Genomic DNA, 23,594 nt, shown 5'->3' with positions numbered 1-23,594 from the left:
ATGATTTTGACAGAATTTCGCCATTTGCTTTCGCCGTGTTTACGTTTTGATTTCAGTTTCGCCTTCTACTATCGCCGTGTTTACGTGTTGATTTCAGTTTCGCCTTTCACTTTCGTAAACAAAACACCAAACAAAACAAAGGAGTAGAAGGCGTAATTATTGTTTTTGTTCGTTTGGAATAGAATGGAATTACGCCTTTCACTCAATCAGTGATTTTCAATAGTTAGAAAAGTGATATCAAGGAAACTTTGTGAGCATTTAGAAGACAAATCTAGCATGTTTTCACTCCTGCAATTACTCAAATTGTGTACATTTTGTTGGTTACGGCTTTTTCGCTAATTATTACGGAATGTGTGTCATAAGTATAATGTGGCAGCTCTGGGCCTGAGTAACGATTCGGGCACTGTAAACTACACGCTCGTTTGTTTACGTTTTGTCTGTCACCGGTGCTGCTGCTGATGTTTACTTGTTTACGTTTTCTCCGTGCGTTCTGCAGTTTTCTTCGGTGCAGCAGCAGCGATCTGCTGTTGGTGCGTTCGGTCGGAACCGGTGAATTGTAATTTCGGGCGGATAAATCGCGTGTTATCGTCGCGAAGTTAGGTGAAAGTGAATAAAAGATAGTGCTTATCAGTGCTTCATTGCAGTTGCTGATCCGTGTCAAGGTAGGATATCAAATTTCCATTCCTCCGCAGAAAGGAATCAACATCGTTGGTTATGATGTGATAATGTAAACAAAATGATTCGCGTTAACTTGTGAATGCTAGTTCAGTGCGTTTATTATAAAAATCAGTTATCTTGAGGAATGTATGCTAAATATGGTGCTTAAATCATTACATCAAGCTACACACTTTTGAGGCACGATCTTCTGGTCGTATTTCCTGGTCATCCTTCGAGTATTTCTTGTCTGAAATTAGGAAAGACTTCAATCACACACTCAAAGGTAAGGAAGTTATTCAACTTACCATCATTTAAAACCGTCCCAGCGTTGCGACAACTCACATCCATACTTTTTGCTTTTAGACCCCGAAGGAACTGTTTCATCCTAGTGCGCGAGGCGGTGCTTCCTTGACTGCTTTTGCTCTCAACGCTCAGCTTCCGGTCTTCATCCTGGTTGTTGTTCGGATCATTGCTACCCGATGGATGCTTTTCACCCTTGGCCTTTGCCGGAGTATAAGGTTGGGTCATTTCGTCTTCATCATTGAAGGTCGATTGGGACGAGATGCTTCCATTCTCGTCGTCACTGTAGTCTATCAGCTGGCTAATGTTCGGTGTGGGGGTTTTCGCTTGCAGCAAATTGTCCCGCATGATTTCACTGTGCGACGCATATTTCGGATCCAAGCGATTTTTCTCGTTCATCATATGCTCCCCAAGGGTATTTTGGTCCTCCGAAACGACCACCATTGAAGTTATATCCACTCCGTTGTCGATAAAGCGTACCTTCGCCTCGCCGGTTTCGATTTGGATGCATTCGTCTTTGGACAGTTCCTGTGCGATCCGTTCGTGACGTAATCTCCTCTTTTCCTCTCGAATGAATTCATCGTTCAGCTCGATTCGTGGCGGTGGCATTGGTGTTCCATTACGGACCTTTTGCTCTTCGTTGCAGATCGCTGCTTCGATAGTTTCCACAGCTTCGCAGAAATCAATCTCGATCATTGGTGTTTCGATCTGCCTGGGGAAAGCTAGCACCAAGGAGTGTTCCAGTCCACTAGCGACACTGGCGACGTGAAAATCTTTGAATTTAACAAGCTCTCGAAAGTGATCCGAAGGTGTGAAAGGACTATCATCGTCGTAAGATGTCAGCAAGCGGCCTTGATTGGTTGCAAATGACGTGAAATGGTCAGCTGATGCTATTTGAGTGATGCATTCATTATCGTTGAGAAACTGATCAAATTGATCCATTCGATTGAATTGGAGGTCATCGATCTTTTGAACACGATTGCAACGGTATACATGGTTTCCTTCCAGTAAAAGATAAACCAAATCATTTTTTGTTATTTGCATAGACGTGACTTTACGCGGAAGCTGAACCGTAGACAGTTCCTTTACCACCGGAATCGTAATCTTCTGAAACTTTCCACTCAAGTACAGCTTGTTCGACTCGGAAACCATCAACGTACAGTAGTTCCCACATTCCACCAGTATCACGCGTTCCTCCACCCCAACACGATCTGGTCTGGTCAGAATTTTCAACGAATCGACTCCGCCCAATTGTTGGTGGCTATTATGGCCCCAACCAAAACAATTCCCAGCACTGCTCAGAGCAACGAAGTGGCAAAATCCTGCCGCAATCGCCACCAGCAACTCGTCTTCCTTTTCCAAACATTCAGCGAATTCGGTTAACTGCACGGGGAGGTTGGTATACTCGCTGTTGTCCTGACAGCATTTTCGTAGACTGTCCACCTCATAGAGGGATGCCACCTTCGCGTTGAATGGGAACACGTTTTTGCCGCTGTAGAAGACTTTGCCGTCCTCTGGAATGAAAACAAGGAAACATTGCGTAAAATTAATATTTAGTTTGCAATATTTAGTTATCTTCCAGCTCAAGCAGTTTAACATAATTCAGAAATCATTGTAGGATTATCAGTGTTCGAGATAAAGGTCGATTAAAGCCCCATAGCCCATGGAGTTATTCGAAGTATTTCTGCAGGAAAATCTCCCAGAAAATTTTACTAGAAATTATTCGAAAATTATTCAAGGAAATGCTTAAACATTGTGTACAAAAGCCTTTGGGAGTCCTTTGCTCCTTCAATAATTCGTCTGAAAATTACTGCAGTCATGAATTTCTTCACATTTTTTTTTCTCGGGATTCCTACAGAAATTCTTGCAGGAATTCGCTAAGAAAACTCTCCTGAGATTCCCTGAGGAATCCCTCATGAGATTGCATCCGGGATTCCTCATGGGATTTCTTCAGAAACTCCCCTAAGAATTCCTCCAGGGTTTTCCCGGGAATTTCTTCTATGATTCTTTCAGGTAAAACTTACGGGATTATTTTTAAAATGCCAAGCACTTTTTTTTGAATTCCTTCAGAAATTCCTCCTGGAGTTCTTTCAGAACCTTCTCCAGGAATTGTTTAGAGATTCCCTTAGAAATTCCTCTTGCCATTGCTCCTGAGATTTCTCCTGAGGTTTCTTCAGAAACTCCTCCAGAGATTCCTTCAGAAACTGCTACAGGGATTCCTCTACGTACTATTTTTAGAATTCCTTCAGGATTTCCTCAAGAATGTCAGTTTCTTCGATACTTCCTCCTGAGATTTCATCAAAAAATCCTCCTGGGATTCCCTCAGAAATTGATTCTTAGATTTCTTCCCGGGATTCCTCCAGAAATTCCTACAAGGATTCATCCAGGGATTCCTCTAAAAATTCCGCTAGAGATTCCTCTAGAGATACTTCAAGGAATTCCTCTAGAGATTTCACCAGGGATTCCTCCAGGAATTCTTTCGGCCATTCCTCCAGGAATTCTTTCAGAGGATTCCTCCAAGAATTCCTCATGGAATTTATGCAGGGATTCCTTCAAGAGTTCCTCTGGAGATTTCTCAAGGATTTCTCGTGAAATTCTTCCAGAGTTTGCTCCAGGTACTCATAGGGATACCTCAAGGAATTACTCTAGAGATTTCATCAAGAATTTCTCGAGAGTTCCTCCAGGAATTCTTCCAGGGATTCCTCCAAGATTTTCTCCAGGGATTCAACCTAAAAGTTTTCCAGTGCACTGCAGTGATTCTTCAAGAAAATCCTCCAGTAATTCCTCCAGGGATTTCGTCTAGGCATTCTTTCAGGAGTTCCCCTAAGGAATCCTCTAAGGATTGCTTTAAGAATTTCTCCAGGAATTCTTTTAGGAATACCTCCTGGCCAGAAATGACAGTTCAACTCCTCGTCGAACCAATCGTTTCGTCGACTCCGTTCTACGTACCCGATAGTGCTCTCGGCTGCGTTGTTGATGGCTGCTTTCACTGTACTCCAGCAGTCCTCTAGAGGGGCCACATCGAGCACACCCTCGTCCGGCAACGCTGCCTCGAGATTCTGCGCGTATGCGGGGGCTACATCCGGTTACTTCAGTCGCTCTAGATCGTACCGGGGCGGCCGCCGGTACTGTACATTGTTAATAACAGAGAGTTTTGGGCGCAGTTTAACCATCACCAGGTAGTGATCAGAGTCGAAGAAGTGCCGTCCATCAATCAGAACGTGGTCGATTTGCGATTCCGTTTGTTGCGGTGATCTCCAGGTGTAACGATACGGGAGGCTATGCTGAAAGAAGGTGCTATGAATGGCCATGTTCTTGGAGGTGGCGAAATCGATGAGGCGTAGGCCATTTTCGTTCGTCAGCTGGTGGGCGCTGAACTTTCCAATCGTCGCGTCGGTCTGAATTCCTCCTCCAAGCCTACTTGAGCGTTTAGATCCCCTATGATGATCTTGACGTCGCGGTTTGGGCAGCGGTCGTACTCGCTTTCGAGCTGCGCGTAAAATGCGTCTTTGTCATCATCAGTGCTTCCGGAGTGAGGGCTGTGCACGTTTATTATGCTAATGTTGAAGAATCGGCCCTTGATCCTCAACCTGCACATTCTTTCGTCGATCGGCCACCAACCGATCACGCGCTTCTGCATGTCGCCCATGACTATAAAAGCTGTTCCCAGCTCACGTGTGTTGCCGCAACTCTGGTAGATAGTATGATTACCTCTAAACGTTCGCACCATGGATCCTGTCCAACACACCTCCTGCAGCGCTACGATGCCGAACTCGCGGTCCTTTAGTGTATCAGCGAGTATGCGGGTGCTCCCGATGAAGTTGAGAGATCTGTAGTTCCACGTACCGAGCTTCCAATCGCAAGTCCCTTTTCGTCGCTGTGGTCGTCGCCATTGGTATCGGTTCGCATTCTTCTCTTGTTGATTTTCCGGTGCTAGTCTTTTTTACGGCTGGCTCGCAGGGCCTGACACCAACCCACTAACCCAGGGAGCTGGGCTTACCTTCCCGGAAGCTACGGGTTCTGCATTGGCATTTCCTCCAACTAAAGTACTAAATAGCTAGGCTCAAGCGCCAGTCTTTACCGGGGGTGGTGTTTTTAATGGGCTCCCAGGAGATAATATTTTACCTGAGCTTCCACCCCAGATAATAGTTATCGCTTGTCGAACTCAAATCGAGGAGCTGAATTCAGCAAACGCTGTTCACCTTGTTGTTGGCCATAATTCCATTGCTTGAAATGAAATGGCTGATGAGTAAACTCGCACTGGAGTATCACATGACTTCATTGGCCTTGAGCCAGCTACTTGATTGACACCTGGGCTGCCATTCAGCTCAAACAATATTGGAATAGTTTGGAGTCATGTCGTCAAACAAAATTGTATTGTACTGAACCATCTCCACTGTATATCACATGATAAAAAGAAATCGATCGTGTTACTTTTGTGTTTGTTTGTTTGTTTTGTGTTTGATCGTGTTACCTTATTTAAACTTAACCAGATTTTGATAAATGAAGTATTTGAATGAAAAAATCTTTCTAGGAACTCTAGGAGTTAAAAATAGTAAGTATTACCACTGAACTATTTGCCGATTCAAAAGTACAACATCTCACCTGTCAAGAACAATCCGTACCCGTTTCCACCGAATCGTACATCTCGCACCCGTTGTTTAAGCCGCTTCAAGGTACGCACACAGGATGGCTTCTGACAAAGATCCGTCGATCCAAGGCCCAGCTGACTGTACTGGTTTTGACCCCATACAAAAACTCGTCCGGATTCTGCAAAAAAAAAAAAAAAGAAAATAAAGTTACTTCCATTAGACAAAATTGGTCCTTGACGACGTGAATTGTGACCACCCACGACCCACAAATAACGACAGATCCTTGTACTGGTAGGCGTTGGGTGGGTACAATTAAATTTGCATTTGGTTGTGTTTAACCTTGAATTCACGCACAAATAGCCATCGCCGACACTCGGCGGGACCGTGGAAAAAAGCGGTCAACTTCGTGGGTGGTTTGCCTGCCTGTCGTGACCATCGGAGTAAAGTAAAAGTTTTATGGTGACCGTAGTATATAGTGTATATGTTTGCACCTTATCACGAACCTCCCCGTGATGACATTGGCGGAAAGTTGAAACAAACAACAAATTATTCATTTGAACATGGCTTTCACGTGACACGGAATTGTAGAGTCGAAGCCATTCATTTTCCTAATCTATCAGTCTCGATAATGGATGATGCTAGTGCAGCAGCTAATGGCGTTTCGGTGCTGTTGGGAATTGAGTATAGCTAGCAGGTGACAGTTTAATTTGGGTTTTTCTATTACGGCTATTTGGCACGCAATCTTGGCGCCTTGATGAAGAAAAGTTGCATGAAAAGGGGAGTTGAAACAAGTAGGAGTACAGTACTGTAATTTGATGTAATTGTCTGATTTGGTTTGAATTGTGACTACACAGATCTATACTCCCAATTAAAAGATTGGGTATTTTCAAATGTTTTTGAAAAGGTAACTCCAAACTTTGACGGGAGTGTTTGTAATAAAATAAATAGAGTAGGTCACTCGACATAACATTAAATCTGAGGCAGAGCTGGTTCAACTCAACTTTTTCAGGGCACTAGAGGATTATAAACATGTTTTAAAATTCATTTCATTTCATTTATTCTCATTTATTCAGTAACATAAGACAAACTTCTTTTAAATCGCTACAATTGTTTAATTTAGATAGAAAAAAGTGCCACTGTTTTGAATTCATTTTAATAAACTAACATTTATACAACTACAATACATATTTTAATTAAAGTGTTCGATACATTTCCTCTTAAAAACTGCCCCCGATGATATAAGAGTTAATTCATTTGGCAAAGTATTCCAATAAGAAACACCTCGTACGAAAAAGCTTTTTTGCAACTTCTCATCGTAATAGGCCATTTTACCTCACGCAAATCTGACAGGAAAAGGCCTACTTTCCCACACCAAATTAACAGTGCTGTAATGGTTCATTACAGCACTGATTTGCGTTGCGTAATGAACCATTACAGCACTGTTTTCAGTTTTGATCAACTTATTGATGCTTTCTGGACGCAGGTTTGAAAAATTGTGACAACTGCACAGTATAACCTGCTATGGTCAGACTTCCTTAATCATGGCTATGAACATCAGTGTGCAGTCTGATGAAAAAGTTTAGTTTAAAACTATCCTCAAGTGGTAGTTTATGAAGGTGCAAAAAACGTTGTACGCAACTCGGTGTAGAACTCGATTTTTACAGCACTCGTCGTAATTATCCAACTCGGCAAGCCTCGTTGAATAAATGTACGACTCGTGCTGTAAAAATCTTCATTCTGCACCTTGTTGCGTAAACTACTATTACTATATTTAGCAGTATGGTGTCTATGAATGACGAATTTTTTGGATCTTTCACTTCGAAATTGACAAAGTTTATTGTATAGATAGTCTGGACATTTGTTATTAGTAAGCATGAAAACAAGTTGACAGCATCTCAGTTTAGAAAAAATTTCAAACGAACAACCAATTAATTTATTTTGCAAATGTGAGACATGGGAAAACCGGGACAAATTGAACACATATCTTACACAAGCGTTTAAAGCAATTTTCAATCTATTGAAAGCAATAGCAGAGATCTCCATGATTAAGAAGTCGCATGTCAAGAAGTGAGGTAATATGAGAGTCTTAAATAGGTTAAGCTTCATTTCTGTTGACAAAAAATAAGTTTGCAATTGCAGAGATCTTAATTTTCCATACACTTTACCGCATTGCTGTTGTACAAAAGGATCCCAATCTAAACTGGATTGAATTGTGTAACCTAAACTGGTCGCCGATTGAACGTATTCAATTACATTGCCGTTTATTACAATTACTGGCTTAGAGACGTTGGTATTGTTGGCAGTTATGAACAGAGCGTGAGTTTTATTTACGTTCAATCTTAAGTTGTGTTTCTCGGTCCAATTAAACACATTTTTTAAATCTGCATTGATATTATTTGTTATATTTTCCGCATCAGAACTTATAAACTCATAGTACAACTGCACATCATCTGCGAAAATCTCTGTCTTGCAATATTTAAGAACATTTGGCAAATCGTTAACATATAGCGAGAATAATATTGGGCCCAGTATTGATCCCTGCGGTACGCCAGATGAAACAGAAGTGAGTTCAGAGTACTCGTTATTAACATGCACAGCTTAAAAACGATTTGATAGGTAAGACTTTATCAAAAGTACGGCATCACACGAAAAACCAAAGTTGTGTTGAAGTTTTCTACATAAGATACCATGCGAGATTGTGTCAAATGCCTTAGAAAAATCTAGTAGCATCAATATGGCAGAATTACTTTTGTCAAGCATTATTCCTAGATCGTCAACCACTTTGAGTATCACTGTTTTTGTGCTGTGCTTAGGTCTGAATCCAGACTGATGCGGACTCAATAAGTTGTTTTCGTTAATGTAGAAACACATCTGATTTTTTAAAAGTTTTTCAAACGCTTTGGATAGTCCAGGCAATATACTTATTGGGCGCAGATTTTCCAATGAGTTTTCCTTTGACTTTTTCTTTATTGGCAAGATTTTAGCATTTTTCCAAGATTTAGGAAAAGTATTGGTTGTAATAATTCATGCATCCATATTATCAATGCAATCTTCAGTTTGAAATGAGAGCTCTATCAAATGTTCAGTCCTGTCGGTAGAGATTTACCTCCAGGAATTTCGTGGAAGATTCCCAAAAGTTTCAGATGCTACGGTGCTCAGGAATTCTTTTAGAAATTCCACCAGGAATTCCTTTTGAAATTCTTGTAAGATTTTTTTCCAAGGATATTTTCAGGAGATTATCTAGGTTTTTTTTTCTCAGGAATCTCTCTAGATCAGTGATCAACAAGTGATCAACAGTTTCTTCTGGGTGTTCTTCTTAGTAGATGTTCCTCTGGGTATTTTTCCAAGAATATGGTTTCAAAAAAAATCTCCTGTGATGTAACAAAACTTTTTTCATAGCTTCTTTCAGAAAAAAAAATGGAGATGAGATTCCACTAGAAATTCCTTCAGAAATTGCAGAGGTTTTGATGCCCAGCGATCCTTTCTGAAATTCTTATTTTCAGGGTTACCTTCAAGAGTTGTTCTAGATTTTTGTAGAAAACCTTCCAAGAAGATATTTCTCTGAGCATTCTTCCAGTTATAATTTAGGGGGTGACCCCAAACTTTTGAACTGGAGTGTACCTTCAGATATGCCTCCAGGAATTCCTCCAAGAATCCTGTCAGGAATTTATTTACTAATTCCTTGGTATTTTTATAAGTTTTCCAAGACGTTCTTTTATGAATTCCTGAAATTGTCAAATTTCTCATGAATTTCTTCTATGAATTCTTCAAGAAGTATCTTCAAGAAGCTCTTATAATCCTATAGAAAGTCCTCCAGGCATTCTTATAGAAAATCCTTCAGGGATCTCTTCACAAATGTGTTAAGGGATTCCAGTTTTTCCTCAGTGATTTCCCCGGGATTATCTACACAAATACCTCCTTATTTTTTTCCAGAAATTCTTAACAAGACTGCGTAGCCGTCAAAATCCGAGTTGCACAGAATACAGTCGATTCTCCCCCATCTATTCTTGCAAGACTTTTTCAGGAATTCCTCCATTGATTCTTACATAAATTCCCAAAGAAATCTCCAAGCATTTCTCCAGGAGTTCTTTTTTTCTGGTGTTCCTCCTGAGGTTTTGTCAGGATTTACCCCAGGCATTCCTTCAGGAATTCTCCCACAGGTATCTGCGAGAACTCCTCCAGCAATTCCTGCAGGAGTTTCTCTAGAGGTTCTTGCAGAGCTCGTACAGAGTTTTTGGCAGCATTCATTCCTCAAGTAATTTTTCCAGGAATTGCATTTGAGGCTCTTGCGGTATTCTTTAAAAGGCTTCTCCACGAATCCTTTCATATATTGCTCCAGAGATACCTTTAGTAAATTCCTCCAAGAATCATCTCAGGAATTCATTGACTAGTACTCGCAGGTATTATTCTTTGTTTTTTTTTTAATTTCTCTAGATATTTTTTAAAGAATTCCTAGATTTTTTTTTAGGATTTCCTCTAGAAATAATTTTAAGAGCTCCCCAGAAATTCCTACAGAAAACCATCCAGAGATTTCCACACAAATTTCTTCAGGGATTCCAGATGTTTATGAAATCTCCAGGGATGCTTTCAGAAGTTCCTCCTGATAAGCTTCCATGGATTCCTTTAGAAATTCTTTTAGATATGTTTGCATCCTTTAGAGATTCTTGTCTTGGGGTCTTCAGTTAGCCTAGTGGTTAAGGCTATGGATCGCTAATCCGGAGACGGCGGGTTCGATTCCCGTTCCAGTCGGGAAAATTTTCTCGACTTCCTGGGTATAGTGTATCATTGTACTTGCCTCACAATATACAAATTCATGCAATGGCAGGCAAAAAAAGCCCTTCAGTTAATAACTGTGGAAGTTCTCAAGGAACACTAAGTTGAAGCGAGGCAGGTTAAGTCCCAGTGGGGACGTAGAGCTATAAAGAAGAAGAAGAATAGATTCTTGTAGGAATTCCAGAGATATTCTTGGAGTTTCTACAGAGGTTGCTCACGGTGTTCTCAATATTTTTTCTCAAGTAATTCGTCAAGATTTTCCTTCAGAAGTTCTTCCAGGGGTCTTTTCCATCAGCGATTTCTTCAGAAAGTGATCCACGGAATACTCAAAGAATCTCTCCAGAGTATCTTCTATGGGATTATTTCAAGACTCCTTCAAGGATCCTTCAGGCTTTTCCTAAGGGTAAATCACTTAGCCATTCCTCCAGAGTGATAACCAGTAGTTTTACCCACTGTTCCTCTAGCTAGGGATTCTTACAGAAAATCTTCCAGGTGTTCTTCTGATATTTGTTCAAGAATTCCACTAAGCGGTCTTTCTGAAATTTGTTGCAGGATTTTCTTTTCAAATTCTTCCTAGGATTCCCTTCCTTCAGAAATTTCTCAAGAAATTATCTTAGGATTCCTTCAGAGGTATCGCCAGGACTTCCTCTTATCTCTTTCTGATATTAATATGTTTTATTGATATTTCTCGGTGATCTGAGAAATAACAAAATATATAGATATTGTTGTTCCAGGAATTGCTTCGAGAAATAATCCAAAAATGATTCTCTTATATTTCTTCAGGAATTACTACAGCAACTCCTTTTGAGATTTCTCAGACATTCTTATATAATATCTTCCAGGCAATCCTTCAGTTACTCCTCCATGACCTTCATTCAGGACTTTTTTTTCTGGGATTCTTTCAGGAGTTTCGCCAGGGATTTCTTCAGAAATTTTTACAGGCATGCATTCAGGAATTTCTTCAGTTCTTTATTTTTTGCAGAATTTTCAGAGGTTTTTGCAGAAAATTCTACAAAAAAATTACTAGAGATTCCTGTAGGAATTTCTTCAGAGACATGTAGGAATTTCTCTAGAGATTCTTACATTTAAGTTTTTACTAAGTTCTAGCAGTTCTTAGGATAAAATTTATATGACTACTAGCTGGCCCGATATACGTCGTACTGCCAAATATTATTTTATCAATAAAACTAGAAAGAATAGCCTATGTTTAAAAGAAGGAAAAATGTATTATTTGAATATAAGCAGTTTCAGCGCCAAGAACTATTTTAGCAATGATACTAGAAAGACCGACCTATGTTCAAAAGAAGGAAAAATTCATTCCCGGTCGGTCCAGAAACTTCGTGCCTGACACACGATGTACACATGCAACATGGTCATTGGCAGCGGAAGTTAAGCTGAGAAGCATAATTTGTCCCAGTGGGAACGTAAAAATAAAACCATATGACCATTCGGTCTCCAGTTAGCCTAGTGGTTAAGGCTATGGATCGCCAATCCGGAGACGGCGGGTTCGATTCCCGTTCCGGTCGGGGAATTTTCTCGACTCCCTGGGCATAGTGTATCATTATACTTGCCTCACAAATTCATACAAATTATACAAATTCATGCAATGGCAGGCAAAGGAAGCCCTTCAATTAATAACTGTGGAAGTGCTCAAAGAACACTAAGTTGAAGCGAGGCAGGCCAAGTTCCAGTCGGGACGTCAAGCCCTAAAGAAGAAGAAGAAGAAGAAGGCCATTCGGCCTAATGACACCTTCTACACTACGTTTCGCCGTAGATTACCGGGCAAAATGTTCAGAATCGCTTATAGATCGTCGCCAAGCTATCATATCATGTTAGCGTTTTTGCACAATTTTTCTTGCAATGCATAATATACATGGATAGATAGATACAGATGAAATCTCAGGAATGTTCATAGATTCTCTTAGTACTTTTATTTTTTCCAAAATAACGTTTTAAAAAAATACGTCTTCTTTGATGCTACTGAAAGTTTTCTACTATTTCGTATTTTGAATTTTGAAAATACGAGAGTTGAGTTATAATAATAAATATTTGTTTGGAAAAAATGTCAGGCCAAACATGTCTAAAGGTCCAATCTGCAGAAGAGAGGCTCTCTTTGGTTTCCCTCTCTTTCGTTAATATCTCAGCTGTTCATTTGTATTATGATTGTCTCCTTGCATTGAACGATGGTCAAAACAATCGTCTTTTGATTTGTACTGCAAAAATAGTTGAAAAGTGTACCATTACATTGCAATAATTGAAAGAGAAAGTGAACAAAGAGAGCCTCTCAAATGCAGATAGGACCTATTGAAATGTTTGGCCTGATGTGTAGGTACACCGCGACACTTTCGAAAATTTCGAATGACGCCGTGCTAGCAAAAAGTTTGGGAACCTCTGTGCTAAAATCATCTTTTTTGTAAGTCTGATTCCTAAACCATTGTGCAGTAGAATCCCTAAAAAATTACATAAAACTTAAAACTGATAGATCAAAAAATTATCACAAATGGCTACATATACTCACCGCAAATAACCGCACTCTGCTTGCTTCCGCAAACGATTTTTATCACCGGATCATTTTTAATGAAAAAATAACTCTGCTGTTGCCGTTGTTGCCCTGGTGATCTCAGGCTACTACTGGTGGGACTGATGCTTCCGTTGCTGTGCGATTCTGTCGGCTTATCCGTGTGGCCAACCGTGGAAGTTACCATTGCCAAACAGGACGATGCGGTTGAGGAACTGGTTTGCCGCTTTGGTGTTCCGCCCCCGCCGTGGTCATCTTCCGTCGGCGGCAGTGGTGGTTGTTGCCGGCGAACGGGTTGCAGAGCTTGCCGGTGCCGGACCGTTCCAATCGTGTCGGATAAAAATGATTTCCCCATGGTGAACACGGCTCCCGTTTCTGCGGCCGTGTTGTTTGTTTGTTTGGTCAGTTCCCATTCAGTGGCCGGGATTGGGGGTTGCATTCATGTGTGCATTTATTGTTTGTTGATTGTGGATGAAATAATAGATTATTCAGGGGAATTAGATACATGGAGATGTAGTTAGAATATTTGCCTCGTGTGTGAGTGGAAAAATTGGTCAGTTGAACTGGTCGAAAGCTTTAAAGCGGTTTCATAACTTTAAGTTGGAGCAAAAGGACCATATAGCCGCAACTGTAAATGTGTGGGTATCGAGCATGACCATGTTAAGGGTGATGGGTTCGATTTCCAGTCGGTCCAGGAGTTTTTCGTAAAGGAAATTTCATTGACTTCCTTCATATCTTCGTGCCTGCCACACGATATAAACATGCAAAATGCTAATTGGCAGAAGAAGCTACACTATGGTGCATAATTGATCGGACAAGCGCCGATTTTCATACAAAATGGCCAAGTTTGAGAAGCTATTTGATTTAATGGAATGGGCTCAATTTTTTAAACAAAACTACCAATATGCTGAATTTCATGTACACGAAATACAAAATGTTTTCGTTCTCAGGTCTGGGCGTGACCCTTGGATTGAACGAAGCCCGTTGGTCGAACTTCGGAGAACACAGATTAGCGTCGGGTCAAATTCTGCGATACTCTGGTCTATGAGCTGAACACGCTCCTCGGCCTCGCCACCGTGGAGTTGCTTAGCGCTCACGCCCAGGCTGCGCTTAAGAAGTGGGATCCTATTAATGAAAGGATAATTGTAGCCAGATTCAGAGCACGGATACGAAACTTTACCCTCAATCGAATGTGCAGCATCGGTTGGTGCGTAACGTAAGACAAATGAAATAGAACTTTTGCAGCCAATTGAACGCTGTCGTGGACAAGATTCCGAAAGGTGATATCAATATCCTCAACTTTAACGCTAAGGTTGGTTCTGCTAACTTGGACTATGAGCACGTCATGAGTCTCGGATAAATGAGCGAAAACGGAGATTTATTTGCAGAGTTTTGTGGCAACAATGACATGGTGATGCTCTTTCCTCATATACCAGTGCACAAAGTTACTGGTTTCCCGTGATGGCTTTTCGAAAAAATTCAATCGACCACATCTGCATCAGCCGAAAATGGAGACGGAGCCTTCTTGATGTGCGGAACAAACGTAGCGCCAACATTGCGTCCGATTATCTCCCAATCGTCGAGATCCGGCTGCGCATTGCTCGGACGCATCGATAGGAGGAGAAAATCGGTCCAACACACGCCAACTGGAAAACACTGCGGTGAAAAGCTCCTTCGTCGAGGAGCTAGAGAACCGTGCTGTGGATATTCCGGAAGGTGGAAGCGTAGAAGGTCAATGGAGCGTCATCAAGAACGTCTTTATCGCCATCGGCGAGAATAATTGGGGTGATCTAGACACCCGAAGAAAGCAGTGGATTACAGATAACACCTAGATGAAGATAGAGGAGCGAAGGAACACCAAAGCCGCGATAGAGCGAGCGAAAACACGAGGAGCCAAAGCTGTAGCCCGTCGGTGCTTTTTGGCTCTCGAGAAGGAAGTGAAGCGCTTATTTAGGCGGGACAAAAGAGCGTGGGCGGACGCCCTAGCCGACGAAGACGAGAAAGCCGCAAGACTACGATGAATGGTACGATGACCGTGAAAGACACGTCTGGAAGTTATTTACCGACCCGATTGACCACTTGGAACGCTGGTTCGAGCACTTTGGAAACCTTTTACAAGTGTCGGTCACGCCATCAAAATCTCAGCATAATCCGCCAAGAGTTCGACGCATTACCCGTGTCAACACCGAAGCTCCATCAATGCAGGAAATAGAAATAGCCATCCGTAGCATGAAATCGAATGCGGCCCCAGGGGACGATCGCATATCAGCTGAGATGCTCAAAGCTGACCCTGTAGTGTCTGCACAACTGCTGCATCAATTATTCTGCAACGTATGGGAACCCGTTTTTTGCGTCTTAGTAAAGGTGCCCAAAAAGGGTTACCTGACTGTATACGATAATTGATGGAGCACCATTGATTGATTGATTGATTTGTCTTTATTATAGAGACTTTCAGCCCTAGCACATTTATCACTTGCAGGAGACCTGTCAAAACGACAAGGATTCTCCACTTTGGTATACTCGAGACACTTTAGTTAGTGATGACTGCAAGGCTTTGTTGCATTCTAGCGAAATTTTCTTTTTACGCATGGTTAGTAAAAAACGTTTGACATTTGTTTATTTTGTTTCATTCTACAAAGCGGGAGCTAAAATTTACGAATGAGCAAGTTTAGCGTCTATCGGATTCGTGATTTCGTACATGATACAACTCCATTTGGCAGCATCCATTTATTACGTAACGCTAAAATCGACAATTTTTGACCCCCCCCCTCCCCCCTCCGTAACGCTTTTTTGTATGAAACCCCTAAAATTTTTGTATGAGCCGTAACACTTGGCTGTACTCCCCCCCTCCCCCTAGAGCGTTACGTAATTTGTGGACGGCGCCTTTGTACTGTTTCAGCATGGTGGTACGAATGGACCGTACATTTTACGCAAATTGCTTCCAATTTACGAAAACTGATTTTACGAAGCATATTCGTTGAGGTTTATCGAAAGAATATTCTGAGTGAAAATACAATTCCGTCTCAATCACGAAAACATGTGGGGTGTCCTTAGGCGCAAGGGTATTCTTGAGAAAATCTTCGGCCTCATTGAAGTACAGTAGAGATGGGCAATCAGACCCGGACCCGCTGAAACGATCCATATCTGTAAAGTTAGCGAGGGAGCCGTGGATCTTTAATAGAGAGATCCCGATCACTAGTTTACATGCGTCTGTGAGAAAAAGCCTAGAAGAACCGATATGTTCTTTTTGTTTTGCTCTGGTTCATTCCCAAATCCGACGAAACGTGTTTTTCTCGCGGAATGCAAACACAGTCAACAGCGGTGGTCCAGTTCCCTCACCCCTGGCCATGCAGTCCCAAACAACGCACACGATCTTTCGTTCCCAGGGAAGAGCACTCAGCGAAAAAAACTAACGAAATTCATCAAAATACCTTATGATTTTTTGCCATAACTCATTCTTATGGATGCCATAAGAATAACTTATAAAAACTAGTTTTCATAAGTTATCCTTATGGCATGACATAAGAAAATCTTATGAAAATGAATTTTCATAAGATTTTCCTCATGGCATTCATATAGTTCAATTATGGCAAAAATCTTATGAACTTCCTAAGGTTTTTTAGTTGCGTGAGCAGTACCGACAGTTCGGACAGAGCAGATCCGAACCCTAACCCAAACTCACATATTATAACCTGAGTGTCGCGGACTGACTCAATATGCTCTCTCAGCGGGAGCCAAACATTGGGAGCCAAACATTGAAGATGGAGGTTATGTTAAACCTTGTTGAACCAGTGTGATTAATTGAAAAGTATTGTTATCTAGATGCTGCGGATATAATCCAAACTGTTGTCACGATATCCTCATTTGCCGCTGCCAAGCCGTTGGAAAGCGAGGAGAAGGATAAACATTGTTTTGAGCCTATTTTAGCTAATTTTGTCACAATTATCCATCAAAACTTCCATCGCGAATGCAAAATAATAAACTTTGAAAACGAGAAAAAAAATTGGAATAATGGTGGATTGATCATGTTTAGTTTACCATTTCCGAACAGCGTCGCGACGGTGTGTTTGACAACCGCGCTGAGAGAGGTGGTTGCAAGAAAATTGAACGCTCGTGCGTGTTTACAAGCTGTGTGCCGGGAGTGTGTAGGTGTGTGTTAGCTAGCTTGAAAAATAAAACTGTTTCTATTCGCACCAACTAGATTATAGAGATAAGTGACATTTCAACACACAAACACTAGCGCAAATTTTTCCTCACACAAAAGTGCACGCCGATTGAAAGGCTATTCAGATTGCATATGCAAATATTACCCAATCGAATTGGGTAAAACGGGTAAATAATGATAAAACTAACGTCCGGGGTAAGAGTGCAAATATTTTCCTCGCAGTTTCACAACTACATCTACAAAAAAGGCACGCATACATTTGAACGTGATTACCACTATAACTTCTTTCGTTCGGTTCTTCAGCAGTGTGCTGGTGCTGGGAGAGAGATAATACGGGTATGCAAGAGAATGAGTGTCGCATGCTGTGTTTGAGAGAACAAATGAACTTATCCACGATGACGTCACATGCCAACTGACAGCATGCTGTGAAACGGTAACTGCGGGCCGTGTTTACTAAAATCACTGCTCACATCTTGCATCCGGCGAGATCCGGTGAACATTCAGTGAACTTTCGGTCGCTGGATGTTCATGAATATGTCAATTTGTGTAAACAGTGCCCGCAGTTACAGAAGAAAAGAAGAAGCAATCCTGACGAAAAAGAAGACCGTGGATAAGTCCATTGGAAGCAAGCAATCCCATTCGCTCGGCGAGGCTTGGTCGTTCATTAGCCTCTGCATGCTGTGAGAGTTTGACTTTTACTGCGAGCACTGTGTTCAAAATTCCTGTGAGAGTGAGCAGGACAGCACCAAAACAGGGCTCGCAGTAAAAGTCAAATAACAAAAGAATTTTGCCAGCATACACAGGCTAATAACGAAGCCGTTGATACGCTCACAAGACCCGGTTCACTAAGCGGTCCCCAGACGACATCAATATATTGTTGGTTTGAAGAAACACATCAATATATTGATGCCGTGTGAAGGCGACAACAATATATTGATGAAAATATTGAGGGAAATCAGAAAAGTTTGATTTCGCGTTTCAATATTTCCCCACATTTCCCCTATCAGTTCGATTGCGGTAGCCGAGAGCAGCCGAAGCTAGGTATGTTTTGTGCATGTCACCGGCATTTGTTTCGATCGGCATCATAAAAAATTTCCGACTTTTGTGTGGAGCGACTCAGTGCGGGCGACCCGGGTCGGTCTCGGTGAAAATATTGTCGAGAATTATTGACAAGAAAAATATTGACAATACTTCTGTCGTCTGGGGCCCGCTTAATGTAATGGATTCGGTTCAGATCCGATCACTGAAGTGAGCCGTTTTGCTCACCTCTAAAGCACAGTACAGCGCATTTTCGTGCAAAGTTCTGCACAACGGTGTCTTGTCCGATCTCCGGTCTCATCCGGCTCGTTTCTGGGTCCAGTGTTGGTAAAAATTTAAATTCTCAAATCTCATGGTTGAGTTGTTTCACGTACGATTCTTGACTCGCCAAAGTCACCGCCGAAAATATCATACATGAGTTGACTCGCGATTCATTGCTTTATTTCTTGGGGCTCTTATTATTTTCATCGAAGTTTTTGGGATTGCATGATAGAATAAAAGCAAATCTAGCGTACAACAGCATTAAATGTCGTTCAAATTGAGACTAATTCTACTAGAGCAAAGCATTATGTCTAACACTTCCTCTCTAGCAGATACCATGAAGGTTGGGCAGTTGCCTATGTTAAGTATTGCAAGATCTGTACTACTTAAGTACTCCATGAAACTGGAGCCTCTCAAGTTAATGTCTGAGCTATCCCAGATGATATGGTGAGCATTTTTTTTTATTCTTAATCACTTAACCTAATTTACAGCTCTTTTGTCCACTAGGGTACTACGTGAGCGATTCCAATTGGACGCTGCACTTCCACTTTTGTACAAAGTGCCGGGGCTGGGTTCGAACCCATGACCATCCGCTTATGAAGCGAACGTGTGGACCACTGCGCCACGGGCCCCGACATGGTGAGCATTAGCATCACTGCCAACAATTAGCGGAAGGCCTTTTCAAGTACAGTATGTGGTGTTTGAAAGCATCCGTAGGGGATGGTTCATCATGCGGTAAATAAACCGAACAATAGACGTATTTCCTGTTGAGGTTTCCAACAGGTACATCAATTGTAATAGCACATACATCTCTGGTGGTTAGTTCAGAGATGAGTGTAGCAACTATTGCGTTGTTGACAAGCACACAGGCTCGAGGCATGACACGTGTTTGCCATTTCATGCTTACTGAAAGTAGCAAACACCAGGTTCACAAGGTTTCCTACACGGAGAAAAAACCGTGTGGTTTGAAATAACTAACAGGTTTGTTGAATGCCAAACTATCAAACTAGTAATTTCAATCGTGGGTTTTGTTCTTTTCAATCTATGAATTTGGTTTGAAACAATCATGTTGGACGGTTGTTTTAACTAATGATCATTATCCTTGGAACAACAAACGTTGTAGTCATTTTTACTAAACTGGGCGATTGTTTTTTTAAAAACACGGCAGTTAGTTTTACTAAACCTTGGGTTGTTTACTTTGGCAAGAAAACAAACTAAAAATTAGTAGAATCAACAAATCCAAATGGTGAGTTTAACAAATGTTTTGTTTGCAGAAAAAACAACTAATATATTGGCTTAAATCAAACCATATATCCAGTTTGTTTCAATTTTGTACATTCTTGTCGCTTGATCGAAGCCTCCATTTTGTTTCATTTTCTTTCCTGTATCGGTTACAGAAGCAGCAAGTCGTCTTTACATAATCGTTAATTATTTAGTACAGCAAATGAAACTTTCATCCTATCTTCGGAAGTGCTTCAATAATATCAGGTGCAAAAAAACTATAAGTTCCGCCACGCAGGTAAATACATTTATTCATTACCATATCAGTTTCCAGAGATATTTTTTTGATTTGTATTGCAGATTCGTGCATGTTTTTGAAAAGTAGACTCAGATGCGCCTCCGTCGTATGTCTTCTCCGTTGACAAACCCAGATGCAGAAACATCACCAGTAAGTGGAGAAAAGGAAATCTATCCGTCTGGACAGACGTCTGGTTACCCATTCCAAGTATACGCTAGCATCACAGAATCTCTGTAGTAGCATCATGCAATCGAGGCCAGGATTAAGTGTGTGTGGTCATTTCCGAGGGCGCCTACAGCGGAATCATGAAAGCCTGCATCATAGATTGCGCAAACAGTTCACCGATTGTTTACGATCATTCACAGTCGTATGAATATAGTAGTTGGTGTATTTAAACGATAATAAATTGTATGGAACAAAGTGTACACATTAATTTGGTAATTTCAAAGTGTTATTGCCACAAAAAGAAAATGAGGACCTAGGGGGGGGGGAGGTCAATAAGCTAAGCAAAAACAACAAACTGGTCGGTAAATTCAAGAACCAAACTCGTCTAACTTAAACTGTATCGCAGTAATTTCAAACGGCACATTTCGGTTTGAAACAACCAATATTGGTGGTCGTTTTCAGACCTGCAAATAGAACAACAAACATGTTAGTTATTTTAAACAGATGTTTGTAAAATTAACTGGAAATTTGGAAAATCTTTCAACTTGAAATTTTAGTTTGTTTAAACTACCCTTGGCGGTAAAATTAAACTAAAGTTTAGTTTGTGCCACAATTAACGATGAATTCCGGTTGAATTAAACTAAAATTTGTTTGTTTTTACTAATATTTTTTCTCCGTGTAGATAGAAATTCCCCTTACGAAAATATGGGTCTTGGATCAAGGCCACTTGGGCTGTATCATTTTGCATTAGTCTGCAAATATTGATCGTTGCTGTTCTTTTGTGCTGAAGATTGATCAGAGCTATCCTAACCGTAGCCGCTACCCAAACTAGGCAAGATTGCACTCTTAAAAATCACAGCAACAATAAAACCAGATCGGTATCGTTTGGAAAACGCCAAAGGCGAGGATACACAGAATACACTGTGTAAATCGCAAAATGCGAAACCATATAGGTGAAAATGTAAACCAATTAACAACATCTTCATAATCCCGCCCTTATATAGCCTCAAGTGAGACTAAAGAAGGGCAGCCGATTGTCTCGGAGAAACACAAGGTCCACTGCACCATTGCTCCGGTTAGCGCAGTAAGGGCCGATTTCTTCACCTCGGCTCAACTCGTAAGCCAGGCTTACCCATATAGTTAAACCTGGCTTAACGCCTAAGCCAGGGTGAAGAAATCGGCCCTAAGGGCAACATACTGTGGAGGGCGCCCTGGTACTCCACAGGCTCCGTTTGCGGTTAGGTTTTTATTAGACCCCCCCCCCCCAGACATTCATTCCTAGGCACGGTAAGCATGAAGCCGCACCACACCATGAATTAGGGGTCACCTGTTGGGGGATTCTTATCACCGGAACAGGCGGTCCGTAGTGTTATTCTTAGCCAATTGAGACAATCGCTACCGACACTACACAGCTATCTAGGCTGATCGAGAAAAGAAGTTAATATTGATGATCAACTTCATACGGGCTCGAACAGCCGAGCATGCCCCCATGAGGGAGTTTTGCCACCACTTTTAAGGAATCTTGTAGCAGAAATGCAATTGAGATAACTCAATGTGGTTTTCCTACTTATGATTGTGCCCACGACAAGCCTCAATAGCCAAGGGGTCTCCATTTAGCCTAGTGGTTAAGGCTATGGATCGTCAATTCGGTGACGGCGGGTTCGATAACGCGAAAATTCAAACTTTTAAATTTGTTGGATTTGCCGGCCATATTTAGAACAACACGCAACTGACGGTTTTGAAAACGTAGCCGCTATCATCATTCTCGAATGAATTCCATCATTGCTCAGAACGAAATTTTGCCTCTTCCGAACAACTGGCAGCGGCATCGTCCAAACACACTCGATAAACACGCGAAAATGAAAATGACGATGAATTGCTCGTCGTATTTAATGTACAATTCGTGCTGTAAAAAACATCATTTTTCAACTCGTATAAATAACTTTTAAAGCTACACTACAACAGACAATCAAGAAAACCTATAATCTAATCATTTTGGAAGTGAAAATGTGTAGCATGGCGTAGCACATTTCTATGCTTAATGCCTTGCAGTCATAAAAGCACAAAATATCATATTTTGCCCCATTAAATGTAGCATGGTGGAGCAAATCTAATCTTTGATTCGGTTTCAGCGACCCAAGATCTGTCAGAGACACAAAGGTTCTTTTTTGAGATCATCTAGTTATTTTTTTTTTCGTTGTGTTATTTTCCTTTTTTGTGATGTTTCAAGAGTAAATTTTAGTTAATGTTTTTAGTATTTTAACATATTTTATCAATGAAACAAATATTACTTGTCGATTTCCATTCAAAATATGATATCATTGAGTTTTTTCCTCTATTCGGCATATACCATTACTTCGTGTTCATCCATTAATCCGTATCCAGCATCCCTAGCACAGCTTTATAATTTCCATTAGTTTCACGCCTACCAACTTTTTCATTCCACATCAGTGCTTAAAATATATGAATCCAGTATGTCGCATGGAATCCGCTTTAAAACTTCGCATCAAACTGCACAAAACCAATCCACTACATTAGTCCGCTGACCAAACTTTTCCGCCCGCCTGCGAAAATCCACATCGCAAAGGCAGAAATTCTTAACTCCTGGTTCGACAGCTCTATCGGTGGGGATATCGCACCTGGAATCTCCATTCTCCGGCTGCTAGTTTTGATTCTGCTGGAACCAGTTAGAACGATTTTTCCACTTCACTGTTCTGCCGACGATGTGTGAAATAATAACTTTTAGTTTTCACCCAAAAAACTGTTGAGCTTGGTGCACTATATAAAAAAAAACTTCAAAAGGCCACTTTTCCCATTGCTCTAATCCACTTTTGGACGCCCAATGTGTTTGAGCATGGTTAACTTTGTAATACTTTCGGTTTTGTGGAATAGTTTCACAGCTAGGAACTTCAAAAGCAAGTTCGGAATCACACGCGTTTCACATTGTTGCCTGGCATAACCTCTTCCACCGACTGCCGTTTGAATTTTTTGTTCGCACGTAGACGGCTCCTCCGGGTTGTTGCTGTTAATCCTCTTGAGGTCAGTTTACTACTGGCAACAAAGGACGATAAGTTCCCACAGAAAAAAAAACTCCTGTCGAGTGGTGGCTGTTTAGTTCACAAAGTTCTTCGCATACGGTAGGTCGGTTGGTGGCTCACTGGAGGTGGATACTTTGTGGGTTGTGTGATTGTGTCCCACCCTTCGTTTTACTGTTGCACGCGATTTACACTAGCCGAGAGTAATATATGAAAAACAGGTGAGTGTAAGAGTGTACCTTTTCGTTCGAGATATGTAGTTATCAAGTAAGTTTTGCAGCTTTCCAAATGTGGCATACGCTAGGGAAGTTTTATTTTCGGAGTATTGTCGTTTGAGCGATATACATATTAATATTGATACATGACCATTAAGTACATAAGTCCTCTTCATATGTGATACTTGATAGAATTCGAGGCGCTGAAGTAAGAAATGTGCTAGTAGAAACTATCTCTGTATACTAACACTTAAGTCTGTGTTGAGAATATTGTAAGCTTGGACGCTGCAAGCAAGCAGTAGTTCGACCAAGTGCTCGACAGATATTATGAGTAGGTGATTACGCATGTATGAGAG

At 41.2% G+C, this 23,594-nt stretch overlaps 2 protein-coding genes across 3 annotated transcripts in view; one reads left to right on the top strand and one right to left on the bottom strand.

Moving 5' to 3' along the window:
• The first annotated feature begins 468 nt into the window (after positions 1–468).
• LOC109428685 (17S U2 SnRNP complex component HTATSF1) overlaps positions 469–23,594 on the top strand; it is a 260,344-nt gene continuing 237,218 nt past the window's right edge. Inside the window, exon 1 of the mRNA XM_062852264.1 lies at positions 469–662. The gene's annotated coding sequence lies outside the window, so the exon portion shown is untranslated. The remainder of the gene's footprint in view (positions 663–23,594) is intronic.
• LOC109401004 (uncharacterized) lies at positions 670–23,316 on the bottom strand. 2 transcript variants are annotated; one of them, XM_019673468.3, is made up of 5 exons: positions 22,628–23,314; positions 12,841–13,215; positions 5,563–5,727; positions 963–2,471; positions 670–904 (listed from the first exon to the last, which is right to left on the bottom strand). In XM_019673468.3, exons 1-5 carry the CDS (start codon positions 22,638–22,640, stop codon positions 831–833), a joined length of 2,136 nt encoding a protein of 711 aa, XP_019529013.3. In that variant the 5' UTR covers positions 22,641–23,314; the 3' UTR covers positions 670–830. The 2 variants fall into 2 exon arrangements, with proteins under 2 accessions (XP_019529013.3, XP_062708247.1); XM_062852263.1 differs by having other exon boundaries at positions 672–2,471; positions 22,628–23,316.

Source organism: Aedes albopictus, chromosome 2 (assembly GCF_035046485.1).
Source record: "Aedes albopictus strain Foshan chromosome 2, AalbF5, whole genome shotgun sequence".
Lineage (NCBI taxonomy): Eukaryota > Metazoa > Arthropoda > Insecta > Diptera > Culicidae > Aedes > Aedes albopictus.
This window is presented reverse-complemented; position numbering and strand designations above follow the sequence as displayed.